Source organism: Akebia trifoliata, chromosome 16 (genome assembly GCF_017979445.1).
Source record: "Akebia trifoliata isolate Shusen 1 chromosome 16, ASM1797944v1, whole genome shotgun sequence".
NCBI lineage: Eukaryota > Viridiplantae > Streptophyta > Magnoliopsida > Ranunculales > Lardizabalaceae > Akebia > Akebia trifoliata.
Genome location: NC_141390.1, coordinates 3140904 through 3154387, shown reverse-complemented (window position 1 = coordinate 3154387; position 13484 = coordinate 3140904). Strand labels below are relative to the sequence as shown.

Genomic DNA, 13484 nt, shown 5'->3' with positions numbered 1-13484 from the left:
CGTCGGCTTGACTAAAAATCCCATTGAAGAACTCGGGTGTCAAAATGTTAGCAGCTGAGCCTCCATTTGTTGTAGGTGGGGTGTCACACAAGCCATGCTGACATCCGGTGCCACAATATTCGGGGCCGGTGCTACAAATCTGGCCCACGTTATGCATTTATAATAAAAGGGTTCACCCAAAATAAATAATCAACTTAATGTGATATACCCACATCCAACTGACTTTGGTTTACAATAATAAAAAATAAAAATAAAAAAAATTTGAGAGTCTGAACGATTTTACAAAAACACTCTATTGTTGTCAAATTGATTCAAAAAATTTATCTTTTTGGAATGTTTCAGCAGATCATTGATGGTTTTGGCCGACACTGAAGCAAAGCATTGATCCTGAAAACATTGCGTGTTCGTCTTACCAACTTAGCTAAGTAGGCATTTCTGATGGGATAATCAAATTTATTCCAAACAAATAGAAGTTTTGGTAACTTTAATATTTTATTGATCAGTCGAGTGATGCATATTTATATCGATATTGGATCAGGTCCTTATGGGATCCTAACCCAACAACACAATCCCTTGATAGCCCATGCTTTAATAGAGATGTTCTATCACCAATTGGATCAAAAATCGTTTTCTTTGGCCATTGCTACCAACACGAACTAAGTCATCGTGGGAGATCTATTTTCTATAACTCGGTTGTGTTTGATACGTATGATGCATCCCGATAAAATCACATATTCACAAGGAATAAAACATAAAAAGGTATATATGAAGGAAAATCCGGAAAACGCTTAGATTGTTTTTCATTTGAAGAATTTTTTATAAAAATAAAATAAAAAATCCCTCAATCAAGGTTTAATATTCTATCAAAATAGGGAAGTCCGAGAAAAAAGAAGAATAATAGACATAACGAAACCTGGGTTAAGGAGAAGCTTAGGTAGAAGAAGGCAGCTTCTTCAGACCGACTTTTTTTTTATCTCCCTCAGCAGCTTTTTTCCTATCCTTTCTCTCTCTCTTCTTTAGTGCATGCATGTGTGCCTTAAGAACAGTGGCGTAAGAAGCTTGAAATCGTTGGTGATCCTTTGCTGAAACCTTATGCCCCCAAGAGGAGAAGAAATATAAAAATCCAATTATGGTAGGGTGTCAGCCACAATTCCAAAGCGCACGCAAACATGCACACGGGCACGCACACACACAAAATAACAAGCAAATGATCATTCTAACAATATTCCACAGATTACTATTATGTATCACTAAATAAAATATTAGTGGAAGTCGTTTGGCTACTCATATCACCTTGGCAGTTATGAAACACATGGATCCTTTTGGGTCTGCCACCTCACCACCCAAGGTGAAAATTGAAAACCATACATCATATATGAGAATTCCATTTTTTAAGTTCATAGATTTAATAATCAATTACAAACCCAAATTCAATCTTCATAGATTCAAGAATCAAAATTATAAACTGAATGAATTCGGAACACGTGTTCAGTTAAATTTGCATTACTACAGTGGAAGATGATGATGTTGTCTTCCAAAGAAGTATGTCTTCCTTAGGATCCACATTGTTGGATGGTTCTCAAGATTTGCCTTCACAATTCCCCAGGAACCATCCAATGGTGTGGATTGTGGACCTAGTAGTACATTTTCCTCGGAAAGGTAAGTTAACTTCTCATTACGACATCACATGGACCATACATGGCAAATATGGGAATATAATCATACTTATATTAGTGGAAGTATTCAGATGGTAACAGGGGTTTATCATACTTTTATATGTGGATGTATTCACCTATAAAAGTGTGGGAGAGGTCAAGTTACTGTACATGTTTCAAACTGGGATGTTTGGTCATGGAAATATGACTCAAGCAAAGAACTCATGAGTATCAAATTTTCTTACAATAAAAAAAGAATAAATAAATAATTGAGAAGCCAGCCTATGGAGAGCTCCATGTAGTACTCTTTGTGACAATAAACGAAGCACAAACACATAAGAAGCCTGCCTAATGGAGAGCTCCATGTAGCAATAGAGTCTACATGATATTAAAACTATGCACAAACATAGCTTAATAGAAAGTCGGCAAGTTAAATACTTGCATTTATTAGCTAAAATTGCAATGATCATGGTTTAAAGACTTGACTATGGGTCCAGATCATTGGCGCCAGGACCAAGTTGAGTTGGACTAATTGCAATCAAGTTGAAGCAAGTCACAACCAAGACAAAGAAAACAGAGAGGAGTAAAGAATGGAAGGAATGAAGAAAAAGGAGGTTATGCATCACAAAACATGAGTTCTTAGAGTTTTCTTTTTTATCTTTTTATTTTTTTTATTTGTGTTCTACGCTAATTTTTGGGAGTTTTAAAGTATTGGACAAAAGATATAAAAAACCAAGTCATCAACATTTTGACTATCCCATGACTTCCATTTGTTTCTTCCTATACACGTGTCATTTCGTCATCTACAATGGGTCAAATTCCACTTGGATAAATATGTGATCTTTAGGAAAACATAGACCAATATACAAAGCAATATTTCATATGTGAAGCAATGATTGATAATAAGACTGTAAAATGCTGTTGTATCGTATGGTAAAATACAACATGTTATTTGCAATACATAATATTAAATTTTGGCACATTTCCACAAGGTCTAACACAAAATTTAACCCACGGTTTCTTGAGGCATATACTTCAGTGTAAACACTGTACATCTCGCAAAATATTTCAACAAATAGTGAATTTTCGACCAAAGCAATCAAGTTTTAAGTATAAAAATGTAAGATTTGGGTAGAAATATTTCAATGAAAAATACACTTAGACCCAAATATTATTTTTTGTAAAAAAAAGATATTGACAAAGATTATAAATTGTTTATAGAAAGGACTTGTCTATTGCACAAAATAATAATATTCACTAGTGAAAAATTGTACATATATATTAGTATAAATGAATAATGATTATTTTGGTGTATCATGGACACCGATATCAAAAATTCAATACCTTGTTCCAAGGTATTATCTTACTCATCAAGTTTAGAGTGTAAGAGGTATCAAGCGTCTTTGCCACCAAAGGCAAACATATGCACTTTGTTTTTACCTTTTTCACAATTTCCATAACAATACGAAGCAGGTTTGTATAGGCATTTGATTTTTAGTCCACAAATGTAAGTTGTATAAACAAGGACTAGCAATCTTCAACCAATGGAACCTTTAGATAGTAAGCAGGAACTGACCCCATGACAAATGAAATTTTCAACTCCTTTTGATCTTCTAACACCCAAACAAGCTCAGAATACATCCCAAATTGTTTTGGTTCTTATTCCATATATCATCCAAAACAAGTAAAGAATGTTCACTAATAATCATAATAAATTGCATATTCACAGCTAGGTTTTCCTTTCCTAAATTGTAAGCGGGTTCTTTGGAACTTAGTGCCATTTGCGATTGTTTGAGGAATTTGGAAAGACCATAATAGGAGAATCTTTGATGACGAGGAATGATCTATGGAGGCTATCATTACTTCTATCTTATATTTGTTGTATTTTTGGAGCAAATTTTTAAAGGAACTTAGGGGGGTATTTCTTTGAAGATTTTTTGTTTAGATGGGACGACATTTGTAATTTGGTGTTGGATCTGTAGTGCTTATTTTTGGCCATTTTCGGAGAGGTATGCCTCTTATCTTCTTGTAATCTTTTGCCAGTCATCTCAACTGGTTCTTTTATAATTTTAAAAAAAAAAATCTTTTGCCTACCAAAAATAAAAAAATTGCATATTAGTATGTTCATATAAGCATACACAATCATTCATATTGTAATTTGTTGTATACATTAGTAATTTATTCATAACTATTTAAAAAATAAAATATATGTTAACAGAAGAATGCAATACTAGCAAGTGTTTTACATTTTAGTGTGCCATTATATTGTCATTTTCATATAGAGTATTATTGTTTTTCACTATTGGGCTATCAAATTCTTTGCACATAAGTGTATAAGAATATTGTTGATCTTCATTTCCCATTTTATATTGTTTTTTGTATATTCATGGCTGTCTGGACAAGAACCTTCATGCTGGTTCTTTGTAGGGTAGGGTGCATACCACTCATGGCCTCAATTGGGGCAACGATGCTTCCAACAAAAGTCCATTGGAATCACACACGTAAAAAAATCAGGTATCATTGGTTTTTGGATAAACAATAAATAGCGATAAGTTAGGGATGATAAAAATCAGTGATGCAGGGCGATGAGGAAAGAAAAGGAAATGTGGCGGGTGGGTGGTTAGGGAATTTGATTTGGTATTTTGGTTAAGAATCTAGGATTTGCTTAATGATTTGGCTACAATAAGGTTACCTCAAAGAAAAAAATGAAGAACAAAAAATGATACCAAAATCAACTTAATAAAATAAATTTTGACCACTCAAAATAAGGTAAAAGTGACGTGAATAGTACTTAAACTTAAAATCAAATTCCTAAACTAACCTAATAATAAACTTCTAAAATAATTAAGACTAAAAAAAAGAAATAGGCCCATAACTACAGCCCAATAATTAAAATAAAATAAAATCCTAAAACTAAAACATGACCCAATAGATTAGGCCCGTGAACCCTAATGTCCCCATCAATAAGTTAAACCCAATGCAATAATGAGCAAGTTCCAAGGGTTATTTGTGGATTTTAGCCTCTATCAAATCTCTAGCATCAGCCATGCAATCAATAATACTGACGAAGGAATGGGATGAGAGGAAATAAGAGGGACACCGAAGCAAGTGAATCAACTCCAGAAAGTAGGTTGGTTGAATGATCAATGCCTTTGCTCTTGGGTCCAACCTCATGATTTTGATGTACTATATAATTTGCTATGGTGCATCTCATCGCATATCTTAGAGATTTAAGAATAGTCAAATCTTATTCTCCTACATGGTGTTAAAGCCTAAACTCTACTGAATGCACAATCTTGGTATGCCGCTCCAACGACGGTGTCACAAGGTCATTGAACCTAAATCAATTTTTCCTTCATTACTATTTCACTTTCTTTAAATAAAAAATATTACCTTTATGTTTCTATGGATACCATTTTTGTTCCTACCAAAAATCGTGACACATGCCTCCAAATATGAAACTGCTCTCATGTGACAAGACTTGGTCCGAGCTCATTTAAATCAAATATATTAAGCAATTCATGTCTGCATAACCTACGGAATGTCCATATTCCCGATCTTCAAAGCACATTTGTTTATATGTTGAGCAATATCATGACTAGGCAATAACACCTAGCTCCATTCTTCCGAGCACATTTGCTAAGCAATATCATGACTAGGCAATAACACCTAGCTCCATTCTCTCAAGCACATCTATATACCCGAGCACATTTGTTGAGAAAATATCATGGTTGGGCAATAAAACCTAGCTCCATAACCCGAGCACATATGTTGAGCAATATCGTGATTGGGCAATAACTCCTAGCTCCACTCTCTCGAGCCCATTTATTGAGCAATATTGTGACTAGGCAATAACACCTAGCTCCATTGTGCCTCAAAATCATAGCATTAAATGAGGGGGCAGACCAAATCTTATCAAACAAGCAAAGGACGGGACATCCCATGTTAGAAATACAACTTTTTCTACTTTACATTTAAAATTTGAGGCCCTTACACATCAAATTCAAGTGATTGTATTAAATGCGATGGATGCATCTTCCCAAGCACTCAAGTACTTCTCAACCCCTCATTTTCACAGCTCATCATCCAACTCATTATACACCTAGTCCATTCATGTGATAATGCTTGTCCTCCAAATTTTTCCCATAAAAACACACTCTAGAGACTAAAGGGAAGAGGAATTTTAGCCTTCCATCTCTCTGAGTTATTCATCTTCTTCTTCATATATCTTTTCCTAGCTGAGTACTAACTTGATCGCTAGAGCATCCTTGGCAAGTCCCACATAGGTATCCTAGTCGCCGAAGAAGATTAGAATCAAATTATCTTGCCTAAGAAAAACCAAGGTCCAACTGTCTCACGTGAGAGAAATAATCAAATCTCTTCAACTTCTAACACACATCTCGAGGAAGGATATTCATTATCATGGTTAGTACACAAATCTCGAGAAATGGAAGGTCCCAAAAAACCTACATAGCTTTTACAAACCTCCCTACTTCCCAAACTAATGTTTCAAAATCTCAATTTTTTCTTTATCTAAAATCTCTCTAAGGAGCGTTTTTCTATTTAAGTCGCATGAACCTAATTCATATAATTCTAGGAGAGATCATGGCAGACTTTATCTAGTGTACTACCAACTCCAACAACTAAAAAATGAGTTAGATACGACTATGATGGACTTCATAGATAGGAGGTGAACACCATCAAACATGATCATTTGTTTGCAAGTATCCATCATCAACTTCTTCATGAGATCAAGAGCTAATATTCGACGTAATCAGTTGTATATTCCTTAGGATAATGCAAATGTGGGAGAATAATAGAGACAAATTAGGGTTGATAGATAAGCTAGATGCAATATAATAATGTGCATAAGATGTACTATACGGTGCATCTCATCACACATCTTAAAAAATTATATTTGCATCGATTAGGATCAATTTGATATATTAGATTGGAATGATTGATTGTCTATCCGTATTGGTGGAACTTTTAAATCTACATAACCCAAATCACACAAGACTTTATAACATTGGTTTCCACTCCACTTGTAGGCCTTCATTCCCATTCCTTGGTTGCATTACAAGGGGTGGGAGCATGTGTGGAGGGAACTCGGGTGTGGGAATAAGGAAGCACTTTTACATACCAATTTTAGGATAATTATTTTAGAAAGTGTTGAGAAAAATTTTAGAACGAGAAAGAGAATAAAATGGTATTTAGGGTAATACTAAATCAGTTTATAATACTTCATTCTTTAAATACAAGAAACACATATCCTAAACTTCATCAAGAACAAACCTTTTTTTATTCCAAGCCACGATCTATTGTTTTCATTCAAGGAGTTAATGATAGGATCTTCCAATCAAGAAAGAAAAGGATAGATCCCTCTAAAATTCTTAAAAAACTAAAATTCCAAGACATATTACTCCCACTTAGGATCATGAAGTCCTTGATCGAATCCCTTTTCTTGGTTGAAAGAGAGAAAAGGAGTGGGAATTCCTTCAAAGATCTATCCTCCAAAATCTTGCCCTATTACCTTCCAACTAAATGACAAACCCATTTAAGAACTCCTATGAAACTAGGAATACATATAAGATATATATGTGTATACACACATCATTATGCATGTCAGCATGCCCAAGTACATCGTTTAGCATGACATGTATACTTCTATTGTTTGTCTGAATAATATATGGGCATGTTGCAATGACATAGTAATAATGAATGTAACGTATTTAGGTGCAATGTTCTCAAATAAATTTTCAACCAGCTATGAATGACATTTATGCATAAAAACAAAGCATTAATACTATAAAAACACAGATCGGTAGATAGAAACCATACCGAAGTGGAGATGGTCTTTTTACCGTCTGTAGCACGAACAAGGCATCTATATTCAATGGCTGCACTTTCCATTTTATTCCTTTCTGCCTTAGACTTCATGGATGCTAGAGAGTCAAACATAAATCAAAACTGTATTAAGAAAACCCTGACAGAAAATTCATTGATTCAACAGGGAAAAAAAAACAAAAGAAAGTAGTCAGGATAAATTATTTTACATCGTTTGAAGGTGACCCAAACAGAGCCCTTCTCTGTGCTGTGCTCGTACATGCTTGTGAGCTCATTAAGAAATGGGTCCGGTTGCAAAAGAACCTGATAAAATCAAAACAGCAACAAAAAAAAAAAAAGGTGTGAATTATACAAAATTTTATTTGTTGAACAAATTTTAAATCAAAATAACACAAAAAGAAATGGTGAAAACAAAGGGAGCAATTGGATTCCAGGTAATAAGGGTGCACAACTATAACACATGCTTTGTCGTATTTACCTATCAATGTGCATCTTATACCAGAAAATATCTACCATGTCTTGGAGTACTCGGAATAATACACATAGGGGAGTATTATTATTACAACAAAAACAAAGCCTCATCCCAAATATTTGGGGTCAACTAAACGAATCATCATGATATAAGTAATTTCCAATGCATATTAGTTTTTTTCATCACCAATAAGAAACATAAGAACGAACTTTGCTACAGTTAAACAAAAGTAGAAGTAAGGAAAAAAAAAACCAAAAACTATAACTGATATTTACGGTTACAAAGTAGACCCAAAATCCGGATCAAAAGCATTATTTGATTGCAATGATAATATATATATATTGCTATCATAAAGCATATTGGTGCCCCAATCCAACTTTAGTGTAACCCATGTGTGAAAACATATGACCTCTACATATCACTCCCTATACTTCCCACAATGGTACTTATTGTAAAATAAATTATGTATCTTGTTACAATCCCAAATGGTTATGAGCTTAACTTTCTACACCTATATATACGAACCCAACTAATATACAAGAAGCAACTTAGGGATCGTGGTGGTTTGGTACGACGCTAAGGTTAACTTTCTGCATCACTAACATCTAAGTATTTTTAGTGTATTGGTTGGGTTTGTATCAATGTTATTGAAATTTAATACTAACTAGAATCTTTAAAATAAAAAATAAAAAATAAAAAAACAATGATCCGAAAAAGATAATTTTGGAGACATGAAATTGAGCTTACTTTCATGCAATAGAGTCAAATAAAGAGCATATAATCGTGCTTAATTTCAGTCATGGAATGCTATTAGATGCCAAATTAATAAACATATACACACAAAACCCCAGATAATATTTTTGGATTCAAAGAAGTTTTGGAGGAAAAAAAATGGGAAATGGACAAATTTCGGATATCAAACCTCGTTTAAGAGATCAAAAGCAAGAACAGAATGGAAATAAAGGAAAACCCCATATGAATTTCAATGTTTAAAATTAGATTAGAAGCAATAAAATCAAAAAACCAGAAAAGATTTCGATCTGGAAGGAACTTACCATGACTTAGCTCTCTCTCTCTTTCTGTCTCAATTTAATTTTTGAAGGGTTTCTTGTTTGGGTGGGTTTTATATCTGAGTATGCAGACCGAGTTGATGCGCCTGAGTCATCTCTTCTCGCTGAGTCATTTAACTCGGTTTTTAATTATTTATTAACCTGTATTTACATTCAAACAAGAATCTTGATAATCCGACTACCCCACGTGGCACACTCAATCGACTCTCCTGGCGTGACACATTCAGGAACCGTGGATCTGTATGTCTTGGGATACAAAACTGCACTTCCCCATAAAAATGTGTATCTCAAAGAAACCATGTATCTCGAGACATACATATCCATGATTCTTGAACTTGTCACATCAGGAGAGTCGATTGAGTGTGCCACGTGGGGTAGTCAGATTATCACCACTCTTCACATAAGAATCGTAATTTTAGTATAAAATAGGCACGATTAGTCATTGATAGTCACATTATCATATTTGTTAGATAATAAATATTTAAATTATAAAAAATATATATAAAAACCTAATTGACTTGACCGATTCTTTCAACTATTTGAGGAATCAAATCGAATCTTAAACAAGACTGTGACGAATGATTTATATCGAACATCCCACTCATTCGTTAATGATTTTCAGATAAGTCTAGATGATTTTTAAAATTATGATCCAAGGGAGGGTGTACGACAAGGTTGTCAACAGATCGGATTAGACTTGAAGTCCAATCTATCGTGATCAAATAACTATGAGTCTGGATTAATCCCAAGGGGTTAACCTAGTGGCAAGCCGAACCTTCATAAGCTCATCAAGAAGAGTAGGCCAAGTGTTCGAAATCCCACAAAGCCAAAGTCTGGTTGACCCTCGACTCAACCTATTGCACGTAGGACTTTACGAGGGGGCAGTGCGTGTGATATATATTAAATGCGAAAAATAAAAACAATAGGTGTGGAATCTGGATCAAGGATTTAGGTAGGAAGGACCCAATCCAACTTATCAGATTGATTATATATATATATATATATATATATATATATATATATATATATATCACATGTTTGAATTATATAAATGACTTATATTTATATTTTGTGTCTTATATTTTATTTAGATTATATATATAATTTATATATTTTTATCAAATTGGATTGGAGTAGAATTGATCCGGCCAGATCTAGAAAAATACATACCATGTTGGATTGGTGCGAATTTAAAATTTACATGTTTGATCAGATTTAGATTAGGTCTAGGTCTAATATTTTTTTATCGGATTGGTGCCAATTTGATTGGAGCATGATCCATTGACAACCCTAGATCCAAGTAATCGGGCATAGGCTTTAATTATTTTCCGAGGAGAATATGTTTAGTTATTTGAGATTTCTTTCTATGAATATATCTATTTATAGAAAATAGGCACAACCATGAAGAGGATGGAAATTAAGAAAACATGTGGAAATGTATGCACTATTATAACAAGAGAATGATGAATTTTTTTTTTTATTATCTAAAATCAACATTAGATAAAAAATTTAATTACAAAAGTACATTTTGATAAATTCATTTGAAATAATCAAAAATAAAATAATATATTTTAAATTTCTCTTTACAAGTGCAAGACTCCGCAATTTTCCCTTCAATAAATTCACTCGATGCCATCAATTGCACTTCAACCTAGGACTGCAACTTAGCACGGGTTGGCCCAAATTCAAATCGGGTTTAACCCTATTAATGGGCGAGAGCTTGGGCTGAGTTATATAAAAAATGAGTTGAGTCTGAGTTAGAATATCTCAACCGACCTCAATAAGGATTGAGCTCAGGTTGAAGGTTTGAGCAACCCAACTCAACCCGAACCAGATGCTATGTATTAATACATAAATATTATTATTTTTGTAATAGATTTTTTTAAAATTTTATTCCATCTTATTATTATGGTTTGTGGACAATTGAATATTATTAATATAGTTTTGGTTTAGTATGGTTTGCCTAAATATGATCTTAATGATGGATTTGAAGGTTGATGCGATTCTATTTACTAATGTTTTCTTTTTGATGTTGTAATTTTTTTTAGTCGTGCTAGGGTGACACAAACAGAGACACAAAGGTGACAAAATGATGTGGTGGCACGCACATTACCATAGATGCTTTTTTGTGAGATAAAAGCATCTACGATAATGTGCACGCCACGACATCATTTTGTCACCTTTTTGCCTCCCTTTGTGTCATTCCAACATTTTCCATTTTTTTGAAAATATATAAGTTATTTACTAATCAAAATGAAATTGGGGTTATTTAACGAGCCCAACCTAACCAAATCGTCTAAAATTACCTAATCCGGGCTAACCCAACTTGGAAAATCAAGTTCAGATTGGGTTTGGGAGCTTAGGCCGGATGGTTGGGTTGAGGGTTGAGCATGGGTTGTAGCCCTACTTCACCCCAATTCGAATTGGCTTGCTACACAAAGTTTAGATAATCAGATTTTTACATATAGTAGGAGGAAAAGGTTTCAGCTAAATAAGAAGAAGAGGTTTGCAGGGTATATAGCCGCAGTTTATGCTTGCCAAGTTAATCTTTCCAGATGGACAATATGTAATGTTAGGAGATCGTGAAGGAAATTGTTGGTTTTGGAATTGCAAGACTTGCACAGTTTCTCGAACTCTAACATGTCATGAAGGTGTTGGCATTGGGTGCAAGTGGCATCCGCTAAAACAGAGTAAAGTGGCAACTTGTGGTTGGCATGGCATAATTAATTACTAGCAATAACCCACTCATTAACTTGATCTGAAACTCTAATTTGTGCTTTATGGTACCAACTAATCTTTGTGGAATTACTTCAATTTATTTTCAACAATTTTAATTCACTAGATAACACTAAGATTACAATTTCATATTGATTACACGCGTAATTTGTCTACTTAGTATTCATGAAAAGTTTAGAGTTATAGTCCAAGTATGGTGTCCATTGTTTGGGTTGATTGCCCTCCCAGCAGAGGCGGAACTAGTAAGGAGACATTGGGGGCAATTGCCCCCACTCAACTTCTTTGGGCATTTTAGATACCCTTGAATTTATGCTTAAATTTAAAATTCCCCTACATTTTGAACTATTGACATGCCTCGTTTGACCCTGTTGCCCCCATTCCCTCATCTTCCTCCAATTTTTGCCCCCTCCCCCCTCCAATTAACTATAAGTTTGGCCTCACTAAAAGAAATTCTTTGCTTCGCCTATGCCTCCAACGTTAAAGATGTTTCCTAAAAAGGCATGTGATTTAGAGTTAAATCTATTAAAAGAAATGCATACAATTTATAGTTGGTGTGGTTGACAACCAAGAAGAATGTGGCCTTGTTGCACGAGAGTGAATGTGAAATTCTTAGAATCTCATCTTAGGTTAAATGCTAATGATTGGGAAATTGATGACATTGCCTCTCTGAAAGCGCCCTCGATCCGCGGGGTGCGCGGATCCGCTTTTGACCCTTGAGGTTTGGGAGTCGCCACCTAGTTATTAAGGTCTAGGAACCAAACTGACTCTAAAAAAGACAAACTAATCTACGAAAGAAAAAAAAGGTCCGGGGATCACGTTACGGGGTTGGAAGGTTTTAGGCACCAACCCCGCCCGGCCAAAGCCGGTATCTACTAACTTCCCAAATAATTTACATTGCTAAAAAAAACCTAGATAATGATTAAAAAAATAAGAGATTATACATTTCCGATAGCAAAGACTTTGTTCCCTCAGATCCGATAAAAATTGCTCCTTGTACCGTACTCCCTTGCTTCGTTCTGTCTCCGGATTTGATTTCGAATCTCTGAGGCAAGGTATCTCCTTTTTTTGATCCGGACTCTTCGAGTTTATGATGGGTTTTGAAGTGTTTTTGGAGGGCTTTTGGGTGTTCTTTAGGTTAAAATCGAAGGAGGGATGTTAGGTAAGGAGTTGGGACTCCAAAACTAGGGTTTATGAGAGGCTAGGGGGCTTTTAGACCTACTTCTCTTAGGGTTTATGATTTGATACGAAAATAGGGTGTGGGCACCTCTATTTATAGATGTTTTTAGGGGTTGATTTGGATAGAGTTAGTATTTAATTAGAGTTCTTTTAATTAGAGTTGTGTTTTAGTTAGACTTGTTTTAGGTATAATTATGTTTTAATTGAAATTATTTTAGGTAGAATTGTTTTTAGTTAGAACTCTATTAGATAGAGTTATTATTTAATTAGAGTTCTATTATGACTTTTGATCTTATTTGATTGACTTTTAATGTTTTGACTTTAGTCTTAATTGATTGACTTTTAATATCTTGACTTCAGTCTTGCTTAATTGACTTTAATTTTGACTTCAGTTTCACTTGATTGACTTTAATACCTTGACCTCAGTCTTGCTTGATTTACTTTTAATCTTTGGAGAACCCCCCTCTAAAATATCTTTAATTCTTTGGACCCCCAAATGGAGGGGTCCTTAAAGAAATATCTCACGAA

General features: G+C 34.4%; 1 protein-coding gene across 1 annotated transcript; it reads right to left on the bottom strand.

Annotated features, from left to right (window-relative positions):
• Positions 1-766: 766 nt before the first annotated feature.
• On the bottom strand, positions 767-9072 carry LOC147382284 (signal recognition particle 14 kDa protein-like). Its single transcript, XM_086428087.1, has 4 exons — positions 9030-9072; positions 7712-7805; positions 7497-7600; positions 767-1089 (listed from the first exon to the last, which is right to left on the bottom strand). Exons 1-4 carry the CDS (start codon positions 9030-9032, stop codon positions 931-933), a joined length of 360 nt encoding a protein of 119 aa, XP_086284213.1. The 5' UTR covers positions 9033-9072; the 3' UTR covers positions 767-930.
• Positions 9073-13484: the final 4412 nt, after the last annotated feature.